Source organism: Larus michahellis, chromosome 1 (assembly GCF_964199755.1).
Source record: "Larus michahellis chromosome 1, bLarMic1.1, whole genome shotgun sequence".
In the NCBI taxonomy this organism is placed as follows: domain Eukaryota; kingdom Metazoa; phylum Chordata; class Aves; order Charadriiformes; family Laridae; genus Larus; species Larus michahellis.
The window spans coordinates 4,557,168-4,579,784 of NC_133896.1; the positions used below are offsets into that span (position 1 = coordinate 4,557,168).

At 51.0% G+C, this 22,617-nt stretch overlaps 1 protein-coding gene across 5 annotated transcripts in view; it reads left to right on the forward strand.

The window, feature by feature from the left end:
• Positions 1-22,617, forward strand: part of PFKFB3 (6-phosphofructo-2-kinase/fructose-2,6-biphosphatase 3) — a 43,029-nt gene that overhangs the window by 6,206 nt on the left and 14,206 nt on the right. For 2 of the 5 annotated variants that reach the window (XR_012585293.1, XM_074573216.1), the window contains exons 1-6: positions 15,113-15,368; positions 20,839-20,964; positions 21,293-21,389; positions 21,922-21,988; positions 22,144-22,218; positions 22,532-22,588. Coding sequence is in view for 4 of the 5 variants with exons in the window: in XM_074573216.1 (XP_074429317.1) it covers positions 15,290-15,368; positions 20,839-20,964; positions 21,293-21,389; positions 21,922-21,988; positions 22,144-22,218; positions 22,532-22,588 (501 nt within the window). In the remaining variant the exon portion in view is untranslated. Of the gene's footprint in view, positions 1-14,786; positions 15,369-20,838; positions 20,965-21,292; positions 21,390-21,921; positions 21,989-22,143; positions 22,219-22,531; positions 22,589-22,617 lie in introns of those variants that run through there. The other 3 variants (XM_074573213.1, XM_074573215.1, XM_074573214.1) reach the window with 3 other exon arrangements.

The window sequence follows — 22,617 nt, forward strand, 5'->3', positions numbered from 1 at the left end:
CTCATGCAGAATTTTTAATGGGTTTAAGGAGCCGCCATGCCTAACAATCCTGTTCTTGATGGTGCTCATGGGGTTGTGCACAACCAAGCAGCAAAGCCCACCACGTCTCGTGGTGTTGCTACAGAAAAGGACGTAGCAGGCTGTGGTGGGGAGGTGGGATGTCCTTCGCTGCCATCAGCCAGAGGTGGGACCACCACCCAACTTGAAGCTGGGGTATGAGGCTTGTGAAGGGATACGTGCTGCTATGGGGGAGTGTAAGCTCCAGTGGTGGTTTTGAGGACCCACTCTGCACCCCGTCACTCCACAGACACCAGCCAGTGGGAAGAGGTGAGTTGTTACAGCTTCTCAGACTTCCTGAGTCTGTGAATTGAAACCACGTAAAGATGCAGTCGCTGATAGCATCTCCTCATCTCCAAACCTGGGAGCGGGCACACATGCCTGTAACCTGCCTTCCCAGGGCCAGCAACCCACCAAGCAACTTGGGATGCTGCAAAACCCCTCCTTTTGGTGTCCTGCCTCCCTCCCGCATGGATGGAGGAGGACTCTGCTTTGCTGTATTTACATGGTGAACAGGCATTGGTACGACCCTGGTGCTTTCTATCTATGCTGCCAGCTGAAGACCATGCTTGGTGGCCATGTTACATAGGAAAAGTCCATCTGGCTGGGCTTTGCTGGACTTGGACCATGAAGAAGGGTCCAGCATCTCTGTAGAAATCTCAGCATGGGCTTGAGCTTCACCCCAGTGCTCAGATCACACCACCAAGACTCCCCGGGCCACTTCTCCACCTGGCATCCCACCACCTCTGATGTTCCTCTTGCCATCAGGAGCCCGTGCCGACAGGGTGGCTGGCACGCCGAACCCTTCCCTAACACGCCCTCAACGATGGAGAAATTCATCTCTGCACGGAGCGACTCCAAAGGCTTTAAATCAGATGACCACGGGTTTTTCATGGAGGAACGTGGGAGGATTTCAAAACCAGCCGCCAGCGAGGCGTGACCCCTGTTTGCCTGGTGCGTGCGTGCACACACGCACACGCAGGCACCCACGTCTCTGCAGGGCACCCCGCTTTTTTCCTCCCCTGCATAGACACACTTTAAGGCTGAAATAAAAGAGGGGATGGGGGACAGGTCCTGGTGGGGAGTCAAGATCAAACCTACACAAGCAGCCTCAAATTTCCCTTGTGCATTCCCCTGGGGGATTCCTTGTCCTCCAAAGACAGGCTTTCCCTAATACCTGGCAGCTTTTTCTATATCTGCCTTAAACCTTCCATGCTATTGAGGACAGTTATAATTTTCTTTATAACATCCTTTCTTCAGACTGAAAGCTGTTCCCATGTTTTCCACCCCAGGTTTCTCCTTCCCGGAGCACAAAATTGTTCTCATTTTCTGTGTTCCCATATATCCCATTTTGGAAACATCTCCTTGGCGTTGCCCACCCCGTCTCAGATTAAACCTCTTCCCAAAAGCACAGGGCCTGGAGTGAGACGTGCCCTTCCCTGGTGATGAGGAACCAGCACCATCTGGGCTAGAAAACCCAACCTCCTGCATTTTCTGTAACTCCCTCCTTCTAAAACACCCTGGAATTGGGCTTTCCTTTTGGTTTTTCATTATTATTAATTTTTTCTCCAGGGGCATCATGCTGTTTGTTCATAGTGGGCTGCTGAGATTTTTTTATTCCCCCTCACTGAGTCCTTCAGTCCTCGTTGGATGATTTACAGCTTCATCACTTGAGGCAGGGGAAACTGAGGCACGGGAGGGGGCAGCGATAGGCTGGAGGCCGCAGGGATTGTGGCTTCAGCTGCTTTTATCTGCAGATCCAGCACTCTCTGCATCAAACCCGGCCGTGCCGGAGCATCCTGCAGTGTGTCCCCCGTGTTGGTATGTTTTGGTGGGCATCGATGGTCCAGACCTTACTGTAGTGTAACACGGAGCTTCAAAATCAACCCATGTAGGTAGAAGCAGGGTGTTAAAACCCCACCTGGAGGGACCTGAGCTGCAAATTGGGGAAAGCTTTGCTCAGCCCTGGAATAGGTTTTTTGAGGACAGGGTCCCCACCTGGCTGAGAAGGACAAATTATCTCTCTATGAAATGGCTTGGGGAGAAATGATGCATCTTTGGGGCTTGGTAAGGGGTGATGATAAATCCCCTGGGAAAAGGAGGTTCTACCATGTTCTTGCGCAGCCCCAGCCCCACTTTGGGCTCTCCTGGTGGGTCCGGCAGCCGGCGTTTGGGCGGGGACGCGGCAGGGCTGGTGTTAAATGGCTGCAACCTTTCAGACAACCTGATTTATTCCCCTCCCTGGCGCCTTGGCAGTCAGCTCTGGAGTTTGTTTGTCCAACCTGACGCAGGGAGAGCCTTTTGCAGGGCAGGGAGGTGAACTTGTTTACGGATTTGTTTATTATTTTTTGGCTGCTGGCATGCGGCCTCCGGCGGGAGCCCGAGAGGGACGTCAGGGACGCAGGGCTCCCGGAGCACGTGCCGGCCCCGGGCAGCCGCATGGGCTGTGCATGCCCCGTTCACATGCACACAGGGAGAAAACGCCGCCGAGCTCTGCCTTCCTGACCTTGCCGTCACCCAGCATTGCCACCGTCCCCTCCCAGCAGCTGCAACCTCCTCCGGAGACATGCGAAAGGAGCATGAGCAGCTATTGCCGGTGCCGGGGGGATGACGGGCTTTCCAGCTATTTCCAAGAAACCTGGAGAACAGCTGAGCCTGGAGAAGAGGGATAACACGCCAGGGTGGGAAGTGTTTTTGTCCCAGTGGTACTGGGAGAAAAATTGGGTGTCCTGCCTCCCCACACCCAGATCTGGCCACAAGCCCCAAGGAGGGATATAACTTCCCAGTTTCAGTCTCTCCGGAGCCGGGATGCTCCAGCTGCTTGTGATGGGAGATAAGCAGGAGGATGGGGGTTGCACTGCGCGTGTCTTGCTTGTGGGCTTGAAGACAGGGGCTGGAGTGGAGCCACGGCACTGATTTCTGTGCCTGGGAGACCAAGTTATTCTGACTCTAAAAACGCAGACGGGCCCTGCCAGGTTACCCTGCATAAAGCTCTCCTTAGTCACCAATATAAATTTATTTGGAGGAAACTTGTCCCTTCATCCTAGATATGACCCAGGTGAACATCCCACCTTGACACCAAGAGAAGATTCTAGCATGCCCTGGACAGAAATTTGAGGTTTTGACTTGTTTTTTTCTCGCGCTCACTGATTTTCCTAGAAATCCTCCTAATTAGCAAGGGATTTCTAACAGGAACAGTAGGACATGGCTGAGGCTGTGATTTGGGCTTGGGCAGCTCAATGAAGCCCCTCCATCCTCAGCACTGTGGGATGCTGCCCCAATTTGTGACAATACCACTGCTCTGGGGTTGGATTCACGCTTGCACAACAACTCCCCCTTTGCAAAAAAATAAAAAATATCAAAGAAAAAAAGGGTTTGTTTTTCTCTTTTGTCCAGCCTGGGTCCATTTCCCAGCTGGAGCACTAGATCCTGTTCATAACTGAGGACAAGGCTTTGGGGTGAGAAGAGGGACTCGGAAGTGGCTTCACCACCAAAATCTCTGTGTTGTTGAACCGACCTGAGCAAGACGAGTTGAGACAGAAGAGGCACCTGCCAGCAGTGATTTTTTCTGTTTATTTGTTTCTCCAAGGTTGATTTGCCAAAGGCAGGGAATGGATTTCCACCTCACAGCAGCTGTGAAGAACATGCACGTGGGGGAATGCAGTCAGCAAAGCCTTTGGTCCTTTTAAACTTGAAATTGTTTTGGGTTGCTGCTGTGTTTCCCCTCTCCTTTTTTCCTTTTCATAGGTTTTGGGTGCAGCTGAGCTGCTCAGAAACTAACCCAAGACAAACACATTGGCACTGTAAACAGGAGAGCAATTTAATAAACCATTAAATGGTTTATGGCTGTTGCAATGGCAGCAATTCGGGCAAGTTCCCAGGGGAAGACATGTGGGCGGGAAGAGGTCTTTTTTGGGTATGGCTTTACCAGTCCAAATTTTGGAAAACCTGTGGTTGCCTTTTCTGGCTCGGGTTGGTGGTTGTCCTGCCATGCCATGCTTGCAGCGATGGGGTGGGTGGCCTTGGCGGCTAACGGCCCGGCTGGAAACAAGACAGGACAAGGCAACGTGGGATGAGGCTGGCATGTGCCAGCGCTGAGCCTTAGTCACCCCAGTCCGTCGATGACTGACTCTCTCTGAATGCAAAAGGACCAGATTTTTGAGTAGCATCCGAAGGCAGCAGCGGTGCAGGCTGCCAGGGATCGAGGTGGTTGCGTGCATTCCTGCACGTGTCCAAGGGAGCTGTGCTTGTCCAGGCGTGGAGGGCTGGATTGGACCCAGTATGAGATGGGTTTTCAAGGCGATTTAGCTGGTCAGCTCTGGAATGAGCATCTGTGTCTAAGGCAGGCCGGGGAGCAGACGCGCAATGAATCTGTGCTCAGAGCATGTCATAGAATCATGGAACGGTTAGAGTTGGAAGGGACTTTAAAGACCATCTAGTTCCAACCCCCCTGCCATGGGCAGGGACACCTCCCACTAGACCAGGCTGCTCAAAGCCCCATCCAGCCTGGCCTTGCACACCTCCAGGGATGGGGCAGCCACAGCTTCTCTGGGCAACTGGGCCAGTGTCTTACCACCCTCACAGTAAAGAATTTCTTCCTAATATCTAATCTAAATCTCCCCTCTTTCAGTTTAAAACCATTACCCCTCATCCTATCACTATACTCCCTGATATGTCCTGCAGATATGGGGGACTGCAGCTACTCTGACCCTCTGATCACCCTTGCCTTCACCCGAAATCCATGCTCGTGGAATCCCCATTAGCCACAACTGCAGAAAGACCATGTTTATGTGTAGCCGGCAGGTTTGGGAAGTGCTCTGGGCTCGGCCCATGCAAACCTCCACGGGTGCAGACTGTATCTCCTGTTGGCTCAATGCACAGGTTGGGAGACCCAAATGTCCTTCTGACCCATGAGGCATCACAAACAGCTTCACCCAGCAGTGGGAACGATGTGCCCATCACTGAGATGCCAACTTCAGGCAATGAATGCACAACATGAAGTGAAAGAAGGTCATGCCTTGAGCTCGAGCCCAGCTCTCTTTCTTTATTGGGAAGTTGGCAGGAGAGCCTGCCCGGGAGTCGGGTGGCCGTCAGATCTCTTGTTGACTTAGGCTACTCTCTAGCAGTTGTTTTAATTCAGCCTGAGTGTTGGGTAAACAGCCGGGCTGGGAAATGTGAAACCCTCACTCTGACCTCGCCGTCACCACAGGCGTCAGCCCAGGGAGATGGAAGCGGAGAAGCACGGACCCACTGGCACAGTGCAGAGGAGCACGTGGGCACGGTGGGGTGAACACGTAGTCTGAGCCCACATCTCCTGGAGTCATTAGTTTGGTTTTCAAGGAGTGAGAAGAAAAACCCTACTTGGGGCACGGGGTTTGTGCTGTGATTCCCTGATGAGTGGTGTTGCCAGAAATACTGAAGCAGATGCAGTAAAAGTAGTTTTCCCCCTTCTCCATCATATCTGGTGGGGACAACTCCATGGTCAATGGCCAATGTGTGCTTCCACCTGTGCCACCCACTCATGGCTCTGTCCCTCAGCTCAAATATCAGGAATTGTCTTGGGAGGAAACTAGGGCACTCCCCAGTGCTATGAAGCACAGCATCTTCCCTCGTAATCCCTACCAAACTGCCAGGCACCCAAGTGACGGTTTGCCACTATACGTTAAACTCCAGGGCAGAAATCTAAACATTCAGCTGAATTTTCTTTTTATTTTTTCCAAGGAGCTGTTAACAGCTTGTCATTGCGGGTTGGAAAATGTAAATGCGTTTCAGAAAATATGTTGGCAGCAAGCTCCTCTTATTGTTTCAGCTTGTCTCAAAATTCCAGAGAAATTTCCTCTTAATATTTTTCATGTCTAATTGGAAAATATTGGGGAAGGAAGAAACAAATTCTGTAGATATTTTTGGACAATTTTTAGCCTTTCTTTTTTTCTCCCAGTCAGGTCTCCATGACACGGAAAAGATTAAATGAAATGCACAAATTAAAAACATCTGCTAGGAATTAAATAAATGGAAATATTTGCCCTATAAGCAGAAAAATCTTAAGAAAACCCTGATAAGGAAATCTGGTTATTTACCTTCTGCATTCCAGCAATCTGTGTGATCTGATTCCAGTGATTTGGCTCCAGAAACTGGTTAGGAGAGTTGTTAGAAAATTGGAGATCTGAAAGGTTACCTGGGGGAGGCTTTGGCTGTAGAGAGCTCCAGCAAGAGATGTGGAGACTCAGACTGAGTCCTGCAGCTGAAAAAAAACCTTCCCTGAGGACATCTCCTTGAGATGTCTCCTGTGTGAAGGGCAGAGCCTCAATCAGTCTTTCATCTCTCTATTGTTTTTGTTCCTGGTGCAGAGAATTCAGAAATCTTTGCCATCTCATGATGGTTTTTCAGCTGGTTGTTCCTTGGGCATTTTTCAGTGTAGTTGTGGGCTTTCCTATTCTAAATTTCAACTAATTGACCATACGTTTTCCCTCTTAGTTGTGTTTCACAGACTTCCTAAAAGCAGTCCCTGCATGTCTCAGGTTTAAAAGCAGATGGCAAGAGTCTGGAGAAGTGGGACACTTAGACCTCATCTCTTGATGCCTTGCGGTTTCCAGCAGTTTAATGGGGAGGTGGACCCTTGGGGAGGCTGATCCAGGGAACAGCTCAACCCAAGAAGTGGTGTTGGTCCCAAAAGTGGTTCCTCTTGGCCAGAGTTGAGGTGTGCAGGACACTGTTGGGCAGCCATCACCTGCCATTGCTCATAGCATCCCAGCCCTGCGAGGAAGCAGAGACGAGCAGGTTGTCGATACGCAGATGTGCTCACAAGGGTGTGGGTGGAAAGATCCTCAGCACGTACGCGATTTCGAAATGCATCTCCTCATCAAAGCTTTACTCTTCCTCCCTACACGGGACTCTGGATTGAACAAGGAACTGTGTTTTGGGTCACCTTGTGCTGGAGCACACTGAGATGTTCATTGAATGTCTTTGGACATAGACAGAACTGAGGTTTCCCTCTGTGCTCACAAGCTACAAATACCTCCAGAACGTATCTCATCCTGGTTTATAATCAATATCCACAGCAGGGCAAGTGAATTGCTCTGAGATTGCCCATGGTAGAAGCAGTCAAAGGTGACCAGTTCCTTGCAGACACCCAAAGTGACATAAATTCTTCCCAAATACTGCCCACAGCTTTGCTGTGGATGGAGGCAGTCACAACAGGAGCTGTACTGCTGTTAGCAGGGTTGATAGCAGGGATAAAAAAATTATCCTTTTTCCTAGTCTATGATTAATCTGGCACAAGCTGCTGCCTACAAGCACCTCCTCCTTGTTCGGCAGGAATACAAACCACCAGGCTTTCTTCCTGAGAGCTTTGTGTTGTAGCTTCTTGCATTACTTTGAAGAGATTCCCCGGCATCTCCTGGGTACTCGGCTTCCTGGCATCATTGCCTCTTTAGAAGCCTCTTGGTCACCATGGCAATGCTGAGGTTGTCACTGGCCTGGGCTTGTTACATCATAAGGTGAGTCAGCCTCAGAATTAAAGGCCGCAGCCTTTGCCATTGTTTGATTTAATAACCTGCAATGATGAGATAACGATCCAGGCCCTTAATGAAAGGTGGGTGTTAATAAGACATTAGGAAATAGCTCAATAGCAAAGTACACGAGATAATGACAGGCTGTGATTTCCGGAGGGTGACCATCTTCCCCCTTAAATGGGTTGGATAAGCTCATCCTTTGGGGGTATCCATCACGGGGGCCCTGTAGGCAGGAGAGCTGCATCCCAAATGCAATGGGATGCAGCACTCTGGGAATGCAGAACTGGGAATTTGGCTCCTCATAGACACAACCAACCTCAACTGCTGGGCACCCCCATGGAAAGGACTCCTAGAACAATCTGCGCTCAGAGGAGGGCTGGGATTTTAGCTTCTTCCTGCTGGATTCCGACTCGCTGCATCGCTTTCCAGCGCAAATTAGGTCTGGACCAGGTGTGATCGCATGGCTGTGTTTCTGCTGATTTATCTGGAGAAGGCACTATGGTAACATATGCCAGGTTTATGCTGGCAGCAGCAGGATGGGTAATATCTGATCTGGCAGCTGGGAGAGAGTAACCCTGTAAACACACTTTGCCTTCAAACTGGCAGGATTTTCGTGCTGGATCGGTGCCTTGTTGCAGGTGGTTGTGGCGTCTTGTTTAGGGATGAGGTGTGGATTTATACCCTAAAATCAAATTCCAAGACTTTCAGTGGGGATTTTCGCACCCTAAAATCACAGAGCAAGCGGGGGGGTGTTCCTTCGATGTAACTAAAAGTAACTGGGAGTAGGAAGCACAACCCAATGTCAGGCTCCTGTGAATATTGCTTTCTCGGAGTCACTTAACAGTGCCAAAACCTGAGTTTTGGCTGAGTGATCCATACCCTTCGACCCTTTCTGTTGGGACCAAGCCCGAAATTTTGCAGCCAGATTTCGTTTTGAGGAGAACTAGTATCATATTCCTGAGACTGGAATATCCCCAGCCTCTTGATATCTAATTACCCTGTGACCACTTTTAAAAACCCATATTTGTCTCCGCAACCTGTGGAGTCAATTATCTTTAGGATTTAGCCCATTTATGGGGTGAGTTTTGTTTTGCACCAGCCTTGTAAGGTCAGGAACTTTTACAAGACATTGCTCAATCCTCCTGGACCCGTTTCTGAGCAGACCTGCCAGCGTTGAGAAACATCCCTCTTCCAATGGATGTTGTAGGTTCAGAACATTATTTCCAAATTTTTTTTTGAGAATTACAGAATGTAATTCTTAAAAAAAAAATACAGATTAAACTCCTTTCCTGGGATTTTAAATAAGAACATTGGTCTGGGGGGCTCCTTTGGGGTCATCAGTCCTCGCTACCGGACATTCATCTTACACCTCCCCATCTCTGGCCTTGAGCTTTACTGGGTCTTCCCAGGGACCCTCCAAGACCTGAGCGCAGCTGGGGGCACCCACCTCTCTCTGGGGATGATGGAGGGATCCTTGCGTGATTTTGCTTCTAACTGGGGGAATCGAGATTAAATCCAGGTTCTCATCCTTCCTTCTTCCTCATATTCATCACGGCCAGGCAATGTGTTTGCAGCTCTCCAAGTTCCTTTCCTATTTATCTTGAACTCAAAAATTCCTTTCCTATCTACCTTTAACCCAAGCTCTCTGCACGGATGGTTGATTGAATAAGGCTGAAAGAACTTAAAGAAAACTATAGGGAGCCTCTTTTTTTGCTGCTGGACAGTGAAATTATCAGTATTTTTTTTACCGCGAGGTGATATAATGTGCACGAGAGCTGGCTTTTGTAACTTGAGTGTTGCGAAAAGCATCCCCGTGCATTTCTGCAACTCATTCATGGCTTTTCCTGCCTCTGGGCTGCCAGGAAAGGCAATATCAGCTGCCGGCACGGAGTATGACTGGGGCTGATACAGCGTGGCTGAGCCATGCCCCGTGCCTGGGCAGGGATTTCCCCCTCGCGGTCTCAGCACTTGTTTCTCAACGCCGGACACTGAACCCCATTGAATTTTCCCCTTCTTCGCTTGCAGATATATTTAAGAAAAGCTGCACCCAAAGGCATGGGTGCGGCAGCCCCGAGTGCTCGCTCCGCTGGTATTTCAGTGCTCAGCTGTTGTCAGCGACTAGCTGAAATTTCTTACAATCGGGGAAGGGAGCCGTTTCGGGAGCACATCGGGTCCAGTTACAGTGTGCAATAGTCGCAGAACCTGGACAGCTTGTCCCCAGAAAGAGGAACGGGTGTGTTTTTCCAGCGTTTGAGGGATGGCTTGAGGGGCAGCCCCGAGCATGCGATGTTCCCTGCCTTGCCCTGATCCCGCACCCCGGGCAGGGTTCATCCCTCCCAGTTGGGGACCTGAGAGGTGTCCATCGGAACCTCTCCTCTGATTTCGGGGCAGGGGACTGCAAGACGCGTGCCGAGCGGCATGCCGTAATCACTGCAGGAAGCCTTGCCTCGAAATAATGTCGTGAAGAGGCAATTTTGCCCGATTTCTCTTCCTCTTTGGCCAGCAGCGGGGTTGATGCCACAGACTTCATCTCGCTGAGGAGGAAAGGCAACGTGTGACTGCGAGGGCACGGGGGGGGGGGGGGGGGGGGGTGAAAGGCAAGAAATGAGGAAGCGAAAACTATCGCATTAAGGGGAGGGGAGAGAAAAAGCTCTTTTCTATGGCAAAAACACCCCGATGGGCTAAAGGGGCTGATGTGGGAGCTTATCGCAATCCCTGGGGCAGCGGGACCTGGGCAGCATGAGGGAGAGGGTGAGAGGAGAAGAGGGAGCGGCGATATCCCCATAACACAGGTACAGCATGCACTTTGCTCCTCGTTTATTTATTCTTGTAATTGAAATACCTGCGAGGGCCCAGGGGGAGGGAGGCGATTGTAATGTGCAGATTGTAATGTGCAGACACAAAAGGACCGTGAACTCCAGCTGCCTCTCCAAACCCAAACATTTTTTTATCAGCCTTTGCAAAACCCTCCCCACCCACAGCCCTGACCCTCAGCAGCTTTTGTGAACTTCCAAGCCCCCGCAAAGAAAGTGCCATCAGCAACAAAACCAGCTCAGCGTCCAGCCGGCGAGAGGATGGGGCAACGGCTTGGATTCCTCCCTGTTATTTTTGAAAGCCCTCGATTCCCCTAAAGCACTGCAGACGATTTTCTTTTCTTCTCCAGGATCCCACTGATTCTTTTTTTCAGAAGTGCAAAGTTTAGTGTTGGGGGTTTTGTTTCTGTTTTTGTGTTTTTTTCCCAAATAAGTGTATAAACACCCCTTGGTCAGCCCAGAGGAATAATTTTCTCTGTTGCAAGAGGGTGCCGTTAATGCACTAACAAGAATTTGGGCAGCTTTTGCAACCTCCCTCCCAGGGCAGGGAGAACTATTTGTGCCCATGTCCCAGGCTGGTAAACCGAGGCCGTGCTGGAAATTGCTGTAGGTCAAGCTTCCCTGCCGTTAACCGAGCACACACATGGCTGCATCTTTATGGTGATGTATGCACAGCTCCCCACCACCGTCTCCAAATTTTTACCATGTAAAGAGATGCTGGGTGCAGGGCTGGACCGTACGGTTCAGATCCCACCGGGCATCACGCACGCCGCACCCTGTCCCCTCCGTGCCACCTCCTCGGGAGACGGTCGTGTTGCACCGAACGTAGGCATGAACGTGACTTGTCCTTTCCTTCCAAGTTTCCTTTAGAGTGGGGGAAAAAAAAAAAGAAAAAAAAAAAAAAAGAAAAAAGAGGATGAATGGATGAATCATGGCTTAGTCAGAGTTAGGGCTCGCCAGAGCATTCTCTGCCGTTGCCTGCATTTCGGTGCCGGGGGAAGGGTGCCAGGGGAGGCTGGCTGGGGGTCCCTTGGTACCGGTAGGTTCTTCCAAAGGGGATGGGGAATTTAGTCCAGGACTGTGACTTTTGGGCTGTATCCAGAGCCTAATTCCACCGTTCGGGGCAGGTTGCTAGGTCAGTTCAGTGAGAAATCAAAGAGGGAATTGCAGGGTTTTGGCCTTGGTGTTTCAGAGAAGTTCGCAGCCTGTAAAGTCCATAAGAGACGGGTGTCCCATTCTCACAGAAATGGTTTTTTTTCACCCTTTTCAGCCAGACTCCCCTCTTTTTGTTGTCCCAATGCTCACTTTGCGTTACCCTCCCCTCTCCCAGCCCTCTGCCACCTCCATCCCCCAGATGCTCAAGGTCATTTTTTTCCCCATCTACCACCAGGACCTCCAGATTTTGAGCCCTCGCATTACATTTATACCCCTGTCCCCTTGTATTTATTAAATCCCTGCAGGTTCCTGCGGTGGGGTAGGTAAGGTGGCACCTGAGGCGAACGCTGGGTGATTTATTCCTCCCTCTGCACTTTTTGTCACCCAGCGAAGCAGAGGATGCAGGATGGCATCGCTGCCCGTCCTGTGGCACGCCGTGCCCACGGCGGCTCTCAGCAAGGTGACGCACCTCTTACTGACGGCATTTGTCCTCGGCGGTGACTTGATTTCGTGAAAAACTGCTGAGCTAAGCACCCCCCAGGCTCCCTTCACAGCAGCTGTGAGCAACAGCTTATTTACCCGTCCAGGCTCTATTTATAGGGAGCTGTGCTTTCACACAGCACGACTCAAGAGGGGAAAATAAACCCTCTCGGTGCACCTAGTGCCATCCTGCCCGCCACCCTCTCCCCGCGGTGAAAGTGCCTTATAAATAGTAATGATGCTTCTTCCAGCTGACCTCGCTTGGAGCAGCTGGGTGCTCCAGCCTTTGAAATCCAGGCCATTTATTTAGGAGTTGAAGCTTTCCGCTCCAGTTATTTAGGAGTTTTTAAGCCAAGAATTACTAGGTGGATCTAATTTGAAGTGACTGTGATTTTAATTCAGGCAGGGTTTCGCTTTCGGGCTCCTTTCGATATTGTGGGGGTGGTGATTTTTGAAGAGAAGAGCTGCAGAGAGCTGAGCTGCTGGAGGAAGGGGGATGCCCAGACTCCTCATCCTGTAACATCACGTGAATTTTCTTCCTTTTTATGACTCGCATTTCAGCCGGGAACCAAATTTTCGTTGCCCTCCATGGGAAAAGGTCTGTGATTTTGGAAAAAAAAAAACCAACCTCCTGCCCTTTCCCGTGGATGGATTTTGGGCACAGTGGTCCAGGGAGCACTGTTGTGTCTGACTCCCATCCCTACCTTTGCCAGCTGGAGCACTTGCTGCTCCCCCCCACCTTCCTTCCCACACCCCAAATCTCTGGATCTTTTCCAGCTCACTCATAGTAGCTATTTTTTTTTTCTTTTTTGCCTGTGAATATTTTTTTCCTGCGTAGGAGAGGGTAGGATTGTGCATTTTTCACTCCATCCGTCTTGGCTCCATGTAAGGAGATAGCCAAAAATATGTTCTTTCCAGATCTGCTATAAAAATTTAAGCCTTTACCTCTAGAGGAGGAAATTGCCCTATATAATAAAAAAAGCCTGTTGAACACTTTAAGTATCTGAGATGCTATTTATCGGGCTTTAAATTTTCAAGCAAAATTTGCTTTATTAAACCCCATCAAAGCAGATGCTCCCACCTCTACAGCCCTTCCCAGCTGTAATATATTTCCATATTTCACCACTGTGGCATATTTGCTGCCCAGCATCCTGCCAAACGGACCTTCCCAGTGCCAAGGGGGATCCCCCACCATCGCTGGGGCTGCAGGGGGTGTGTGTGTGGGTGTGTGTGTGTGTGAGCATCTGCACCCTTGGGGCTTCGCTGTCTCCGAAGCATTTTTTCTGGGTGGCCCCTGGATGTCCCCAATCCCTCTTGTGATGCGAACATGGACTTCTTCGGGTTTTTATTATTGCTGGGCTGCCATTCACAGGTGGAAAGGTGAAGGAAGCTGGCCGTTGGAGTAGTAATAATAATAATAATAATAACAATAATAGAATCATAGATTGGTTTGGGTTGGAAGGGACCTTAAAGATGATCTCGTTCCAACCCCCCTGCCCTGGGCAGGGACACCTCCCACTAGACCAGGTTGCTCAAAGCCCCATCCAGCCTGGCCTTGAACACCTCCAGGGATGGGGCATTGACAACTTCCCTCGGCAACGTGGGCCAGTGCCTCACCACCCTCACAGTAAACAATTTCTTCCTAATATCTAATCTAAATCTCCCCTTTTTCAGTTTAAAACTGTTACCCCTCGTCCTATCACTACGCTCCCTGATCAAGAGTCCCTCCCCATCTTTCCTGTAGCCCCTTCAGGTACTGGAAGGGGCTCTAAGGTCTCTCCAGAGCCTTCTCTTCTCCAGGCTGAACAACCCCAACTCTCTCAGCCTGTCCTTACAGCAGAGGTGCTCCAGCCCTTGGAGCATCTCCGTGGCCTCCTCTGGACTTGTTCCAACAGGTCCATGTCCTTCTTATGTTGGGGGTCCTAGAATGGGATGCAGTACTCCGGCTGGGGTCTCACCAGAGCGGAGTGGAGGGGCAGAATCACCTCCCTCGACCTGCTGGCCATGCTACTTTTGATGCAGATGATGATGATGATGATTATTATTATTATTATTAATAATAATAATAGAAAATCTTAAAATAATGAATAAATTAAATAAAATTTGTATCTATAAAAAAAAGAAATAAAACCAAAATAATATGATCGTGCCCATTTGAAAGCAAATCTTCCCCGGGGAGCATCCCCAGCGCTGCCGCCACTTCCCACCCCCACAGGAGCCGCTTTTTTGCGGGGAGGGAGGGACGGAGGAGTGCAGGGAGGAGGAGGGGTGCGGGGTTTGTCTGTGTGTGTGAGGCCCTCCCGGTCCCTTTGCGCGCCCGCGGAGCAGGGCGGAGCGGCCGCGGGCGGAGGCGGAGCCGCAGCCGGAGCATCCCCGGTGGGGGAGGCGGTCCGCGCCCGGGCCATGTGCGACGTGAGGGACGTGCCGGAGCGCAGACCCCGGCCCTCCGCCGTCCCCCGACCCCCCTCACATCCGCGGACACCCCCTGCCAAGTGTGTCCCCCCCTCTCCGCCTTGTCTCCCCTGTCCCCAACCCCGGCAGGAGAACAAAGGCTCGGCGGGCGGAGCGGCGCATCCTTTGTCCCCGCTGCAGTTCGGGGGGCCGGCGGCAGGCGGCAGAGCGGGGCGAGCCCTGCCGAGCACCCTCCCTCCTCCTCCTCCTCCCTCCCTCCTCCTCCTCCTCCTCCTCCTCCGCGGCGGCGCAGCGGCCGCCCCCCCGCCTCCCCCGGCCTGCCGGGCTAGAAATAGGCGTCCGCCGCCGCTGCCGGCTCATTGCGAGCGGAGCGAGAGGGAGAGGAGGAGCAGCAGCAGCAGCAGCCGCCCCAGCAGCAGCCCCGCTTCCCTGCAGCAGCCCTTCCTCGACTGCTTCGCGTTGATATTTTTTTTTTCCTCCTTTTTTTATTAATATATATTTTTTTTTAAAATATTTTTATTTTTTAGTAGCGAAATTAGCGGCGGGGCTCGCCCTCCCTCCTTCCGAGCACGCAGCGGCGGTTTTTGCGCCGTTCTTGCCGGCTTTTGTGCCCTGAAGCCCCGTCCCTCCTCTTCCTCCTCCCCCTCCTCCGCCGTAAAAGCCTTAACGAGACTCTGAGACGCGTCCGAAAGCGCCACAGCCGCTTGTTCCAACCACCTCCCAAAGCGACGACTACAAAAAATACCAAACCTTTTTTATTATATATTTTTTCCCCCCTCCTTCCTCTTTTTTTCTTCTCCCTGCCCCTCCCGCACACGCACCAAGGTGGACGCGGAGCGCAAAAAGACCTTTGTTTTAAAAATGCCCATGGAGCTGACGCAAAGCCGCATCCAGAAGATTTGGCTTCCCAATGACAACCGGCCGGCTCTGCCCCGCCGCTGTGAGTACGGGCTCCGCAGCATCCCGGTGGGGTGGGATGGGGTGGGAAGCAGCCCCCCCCCCTTCCTCCTCCTGCGCACCCCGGGGGGGCTCTTTGCAACGCCCTCTCCTCCTTCTTTCCCATAATATCCATGCAGCATCCCTCCCCCTCCTCTCCTTTCCACCTCCAGCATCATTCCGGTGTCCGCATCCCATCCCGTGACTCATTTCCAGCCCTGGGAGCTGGAGGAAGGTGTAACCGTCACACGGCAGCTCCCGGCCCCATGGAGCGGAGGGATGCGGAGGCACGCGTGTCCCAATTTCCACTCTTCCCCTCCTCCCTCCCCGCCTCCAGCCCTGGGATTAAAAGGGACGAGAGGTTGCTAACCTCGGCAGCCGGGTACCAGCTCAGCTGGGATTTTCAGGGTGTGTGGCACCTTGCTCTGAGATTTATTAATTTTATTTTTTTTCCCGGGGGGAGGTGGGGGGGGAAGGCGGGATTAGGGCAATGGATTTGGGGGGCGGGAACAAACCACCAGCTGTTTGTACTTTACTAGTTCACCCTCTGTTGTGCTTGGGATGAGATAGGAGGCAGGTGGAGGGGAGGGCGAAAATCAGCGCTGGAGCTTCTGAAGCGTTTTCCCTTCTTTTCAAAGCTCAGAAAGCATCTTGAGGGTTTAAAACCAACCTCTGTGCATTAAAAAAAAATAAAAATGAAAGTAAAAGCTCGGGTCATCCTGGTGTTACCATAAAACAAATCATGAATCATAATACAATACTGAAGTTCGAGAGGCAGCTCTTTTAACTCGCCCAACAGCTAAACTGACAACCTGCCAGTTGTGCAACTCCAGGTAACTCTAAATTAAGGCGTCGCAGGAATCCGCAGAACCGGGGCTGTGGAGAGCCAGGCCGGAGGAGGAGGTGGCACTTTGCAGCCTGGCAAAGGATGGAAGTGGCTTGGGCAGTTAGGTGAATCAGTCTTTCCGATGCTTTTCTTCAGCAGGCGTTTGTAAAGTCGCTTCGGACACTGATTTCCCTTGGCTGGAAAGTTCCCCCTCTTAAAAGAAATAATAATAATGGTTTAAAAAAAAAAATCTATTAATTTGCCACATGTTGTTGCCCCATGGCTATGGGTCAGGCATGCAGTGAGGGACGGCTGAGCCCTATAGCAGATGTCTGCACATCCAGCCTGTGCTTGGCAAGGGCAGCTCTGCAGCAGGAGCTGCTGAGGAAATGGCTTTCAGCAACAGGCTGAACATCTGGGTTGCCACGGGGCTTTGCTTTTACCAGGGTAAAATGTCTCCTGGCTTAATGCTTTGCAGATGTATCTGTTTAATTTGATTTTCCTCAAACACCTTTGAAAGAAATCCCTCATGTACGCGGAGCCTCCCTGTGGTTTTTTTGCCGCTTTATTCACCTGGTTTCTCAGAGGAGAGAATTCCCCCTTTGGCAGAGCAGAAAACTAACATAGTTTAATATATTAAGGCACTGAGGGGCTCATTAATACTGTAATGTGGCTTCTAATTATTTTCTCTCAGGGTGGGAACAAGCCACACTGGGCTCCATTTGCTGCGCTCTATGGCAAGGGTGTTATTGGGCTTCTTTAGTGTATTTTTTTAAACCCAAGATGGCTATTTTAAACTCGAGGTGCTATTAATTCCTCAGCAGTAACAAAGAACAGAGCCACAAAGCCGGGTGGGAATGGAGGTATAAAGGAGAGAAGAGGCCGACGCAGTCCCCGGCGGGGAAGAGGGAGTGGGAGCATCCCTGGGAGCATCCTCGCACAGCTCCCGCCTGGCTGCTCCTCCCTTTGCTTGTGAAATAATTAGTCCGATTGTCCGCTTCCTCGTCAAGGGGAGGCTCGGGTGGATGCAAAGCAATGCCTTCAGCTGGCCTTTTGACGGCGATCCATTAAATTGCTGTCAAGCTGCACGTCTCTCACGTAGGGGCTGGGAAAGTCAGGTCGTCGCAGGCGGCTGGCTGGGCAGAGGAGGGGAGGGGGATGCTGGAGGAGGAAAAGGGGCTGCCACTGCCTTTCTCTCTCTCGCTCCCATTGCTCCGTCTCAGTGGACGAGGGCATGCGAAAATACGTGCATGCAAAACCACAGCTCGCACGTCAGCGGGGGGATGTCAGTTCCACACGTGTGTGTGTGTGATGTGCAGCGCAGAAACGCCATTCTTGGCGCACCCGTGAAGGTGTCAGGGCGCTGCAATGGGAAGAAGCTGGAAAAGGGGAATGGAAGACTAACATAGAACATGTGGCGTGGGCTAGCAGGAGCTGTGTGGGAACACGTCTTACGAGGAGACAGTAAAAATGCTGAAGTGGGGAGGTTGCTATTTTATCTAACCTTTTATAGAAGCAAATTTCCTTCCCCCTTTTTTCTTTTTCTTTTTTTTTTCTTCCTTCTACCCACTCCAGTGAAGCATGAGAGTGCGTCGAGGCTGACTTTCTAGCAGACAGAAGCAGCTTGTCACTTGTGCCTTCTAAATATCCTGATTGAGCCTTTCAAAAGTCATCCCTGACCTTGACTCACCTGGATAGGTGTTGATAACGAGTAATGAATATGCATTGAAATCCCTGACAGCTTTCCTGCAGTGGTGAAAAGAAATGATGAATTGGGTCTTTGTGAAGCACTGGGAGCAAAACACTGGTTTTTGTTTCATTCCTGATGCAAAGTTTCCCGGAGGCTTTTGTGATTTTTTTTTTGGCTGGGTTTGGCTCAGATTCCTGATAAAAAATTGCATGCTCAGTGCCCCAGTGTTTTGGGAAGTGCTTCCCAGGTCCGTTTCACAGTCCAAAGGGAACCTGGATATTTCCTTTGGCACCAAATGGAACTGGGTTCCTTAAATACAGGTGTTTAACTCCTGCAGCACCCTTTGGAGGTGGCATGTTTGCACCAGCTCTGGGACTGTCTCAGCTGTCTGGAGCCAAAGGGACATGAACAGTACCCGTCATTGTCCCCATCCTCTCGAAGAGCTATTATTTTAATGGCCCCAAATCCTCTTGGCTCCGCTCTTTGAGATCCTTTGTCCACTGGCAGGTAGGGAAAGGGGGAGTTTCTCTCTTCAGGTATTATTCCCTTATGCTCTCCCTCCCTTTGTTTAATATGTGGTTGGTTTTTTTTGTGCACAAAAAGCTTTGCACCCATAAGTTGGTTGAGGATGTGAGACGTGTTGGGGGTGGAGGGGGAAATATTTTTCTGGATACGTTGCACAGCCGCCTTGGTGCCCCAGCCCACAAAATCAGCGCTTGCATGGGAGGTGGCCTGGGCTTTTGAAATGTGGCACCGGGGATGCAGGTCATACAGAGGGAGCGAGCGTGAGGGCAGCTCCAACCTGAGGAATGTGGAATATGTATTTATTTTTTTAATATTTAAAAAAAACATGTAAAATTAAATCTCTTTTAGATAGTTTTCTCACCTGTTGAGTCTGCTTTGATGAGACAGCCAGAGAGATGATGGGTGTCTCTTCTCTGCCCTTCTGGGCACCAGTGCTGTAACTCTTCCTTCTTGTGGCTTTAATTTGGTTTCTTTAGCTGTTGAATATTTTTTTTTTTATATTAGTATGGGAGGGAAATCCCGTGTGCTTCGTGTGCTCTCTGGATACCTCTCAGTTTGTTTGCCCTTCCCAGTTCTCCACTGAGGAAAATCTACCCCAACCCACCACCCCATCTCCAGGGAGTCCCTTGCATCACCAAATTGCTCTCTCCATCCTCAGGGAGCCCCCTCACATCCCTACATTGTTCTCTCTCCATCCTCGGGGAGCCCCTCGCATCTCCACGTCCTCTGTCTCCATCCTCGGGGAGCCCTTCGCACCCCCAAATCACTCTCTCCATCCCTGGGGAACCCCTCACATCCCCACATCGCTCGTCGGCTGGTCCCACCTGCGGGCAGCTGGGATGGGCAGGCAGAGCTCTCCGCCCAGACCATAATTAAGCTGCGTTTTTATGGCTCTGCCACCAGGCTCTCACTCCCTGCATTCCTTTCCCGTGAGGTCTCTGGCCTGGCTGGGTGGATTGAAGGGTGGGTGAGAAATCCCCCGGAGGGTCTCGCCTATCGGGGCTGGTCTCTGCCTCTGCCGGGAGGGCTCTTGGTGTGTCACACGGCGAGGCATGAAAGGCAGGCGGCTGGCTAATCCAAATTCCAGTAGGTATCGTTAAGATCTTCTTTTCCTGTATTTAAAACGCTTGGCTTTGTGCCTTGGCCTTTTGTTTGTGTGTGCAGCACCATGCGAGAAGCAGTTCTGCAGGGGAAACCCTGGAGAGGAGCAGGGATGCTGCCAAGGAAGAGGGATGCTGCCACGTTACGTGGTCCATGGGGCGTGCGGTACTGATAGTCCAGACATATCCCATGGTGCTGGGACCAGGCTGTGGAGGACTAAAAAAAAAAAATAAAAAAAAAAAATCCCCAAATAGCATTCCCAGTCCTGCAGCCTCAGCAGTTTCCTCCAAACTGAACCAGGAATTTATTTTCTAGAGGATTTATGGGGAGAGAAGTGATTTACCTGGGCAGCCCGGCAGCTGATTTCTCTGCATTTTGGCCAGGCCATTTGGGTGGATTGGAGAGGAGTTTCTTTTCGCTTGCCAAGTCATCACTAAGTAATGCCGCTGGATTTATTTCCAGCTGTTTGACATGGACCCTCTTTACAACAACCAAAAAAAAAATCCCCTCATCTTAAAACAGGTTTATGAGGAAAATGGGATAAGCCATTCAGATATTTGTTTTTAAATGCTGGTGGTTCTGCAGTCCCTGCTTGTCTTCAGACAAAACAGTTTTTTGTGTTTCCGTTGTGTGTCAGTTAAAAAGCTAGCGGAAGTTTTTGGAAGGTGCTCTCTGTGGGTGAAGATCTCGGTGCAGACCTGGTGTTTCAGCACAGCAGCCATATCTGAAGTGCGCTGCTGCGAGGACTGGACCAAAGGCCTTGGCCATCCACTCGCTTGTCACAGAATTGGCCAAACTCTGGGAATGGGGCCTTGTGTTTGCCTTAATGTTTTTTATTTATTTATTGTCAAGTGAGGAAACTGAGGCACAGAGGTCCTGAGGCAGCTGCTCGCTCCTTGCCTGCTTTGCAGCCATTAGGATGTTCTCTCGCCATGGCTGTCGGGCTGTGACTCCTACCCCCAGGTCTGGGTGTCACCAGGACATATTTGGGTCGGCATGGCTCACCAGGGTCAGTTGTGTCTCACCAGTGGGCAGATGTAGAGATGTCTACCATGCTCCCTGTTCTGATGTCTGATCATTCAGCAGATCCCATTGCAAAAATGAGTCAGTGGATTCACCTGCTCAAGGTTTTGGATGTCCAGGCTTATGAGACGGGTGCATAGACGATACTGCAGAGGTGATGGTGCACAGGGAGCAGAGGCTTTGGGTTTCCTCTAGCTGCTGAAGGACTTGGGAAAGTTTGGGTCAAGAGTAAGTGGCTTTTAGGGTTGATACAAGATGAGCTGGATGATTAATGGCTGCTGATGTTGTGCTTTCTCCTCTTCCTCATAGCCTGCGGGCCGCAGCTTGCCAATTCCCCCACTGTGATAGTGATGGTTGGTCTCCCAGCCCGTGGGAAGACCTACATCTCCAAGAAGCTGACTCGCTACCTCAACTGGATTGGTGTCCCAACGAAAGGTGAGGCTTTCACTGACTGCCTGGGGAAGGCACGATGTCTGGGTCCTTGGGAAACGCTAAAGGAGCTTAGTCCCTTGGGGAGTGGAAGGTGGTGGGGGACCTTTCCAAGATCCCGTGGGCCAAATATCCATGTTTTCTCCCATCACTTCTGCTGCAGCCCAGGTTCTCCTTCACTTTGAAGACCAAGGGGTGTCCCTCAGCTTTTTGCTCTAAGGATGTCACTTCTTGGCCCATTGCTAGAAAGTGTTATCCACGGGAGCCGCCCAGCGCAGTTGAGCTGTGCTGACACCTGCTCCTGGTTTTGATGGTCTTTGTCTTTCCCACACAGTTTTCAATGTGGGGGAATATCGCCGTGAGGCAGTGAAGCATTACAGCTCCTATGACTTCTTCCGTCCCGACAATGAGGAGGCCATGAAAGTCAGGAGGTAAGCGTCGCTGCCATGTCTGTGCTAATACCCAGGTCCCAAATAGGTGGTGAAGCCAAGCCCACAGGCAGCAGCAGGGTTATCCAGCTTGTCTGGGGGGTGATGGACAGAAAAGCTGGCCTCTAGCTTGAGATCTCCTGCCTGCCTAAGGAGGGCTTGACTTGGGCTCCAAGAGCTGAAAACTGAAGCTGTCGCAGCTTAGGATCTTCAAGGTCATCAACACAACCTCCATCAGTGGTACCCTGAATTCACCTGCAGACTCAGCAATGTGGGGTGTGAGGTCTACAGGTTTGGCCTTTGCTTCTTCATCTGCTGTTGACTCTGCTGTTGAAGACCAGCATATGCTGCTCAGCACTCATGGCTCTTGTATTTGTAGCAGGCTGATGGTGTTTTTCCTAAATGTCCCTGGAAGAAGGGGGGAGGTGGTGAGGGGGAGCCTCAGAGCCTGCCCTCCTTTGCTGGCATCTGTGCACTGACTGCTGTGAGCATCTCAGAGGACATCGGGACCACGTGTCTCTTGCCTCTTTTGCAGGCAATGTGCCCTAGCTGCCTTGAGGGATGTCAAGCTGTACCTGACGGAGGAGGCTGGCCAGATTGCGGTAAGCTCAGAGATGTGCTCCCCGGGCTTTGGTGTGTGTCCTGGTCCTGAAGGCGCTGTGGCCCTGTGCAGTTCACTCTGCAGTTCCTTCTCTGAGGAAGGGTTCAATGGGGACCCAGGCACTCCTGGTGCTAATCAGAACCTTTGCTTTTAAAGGTGTTTGATGCCACCAATACCACGCGGGAGAGGAGAGGGATGATCCTAAACTTTGCCAAAGAAAATGGGTTCAAGGTTGGTACCACTGGGCTGCTGCCTGTGTTGCATAGTTCACATCAGTGTATTGTTGGCCTTTGTTTTTCCACTAATATGTTGTCCTTGTGATGCTACTGCATAAAGAGGATTTCACTGCTGGATTTGATCAAAAATATGAAACTCTTTCCTTGTTCCCAACCCCGAGCCCTGGTGAAGGAAAGGATGGGAGTGCGGGGCAGAGGGAGAGCTCTCTGGTTAAGGAGGGAGGAAGAGGTTGGGTTGAGCAAGGAGCTGGTTGAATGCTACAGACCCTATTGCTGGCCCTTCAGGTGAGCTTTGTTTTGCTTCGCAGGTGTTCTTCATTGAATCCGTGTGCAATGATCCCACAGTAGTTGCCACCAATGTTATGGTAAGCATGGAAATGTCTTGCTTTTATTT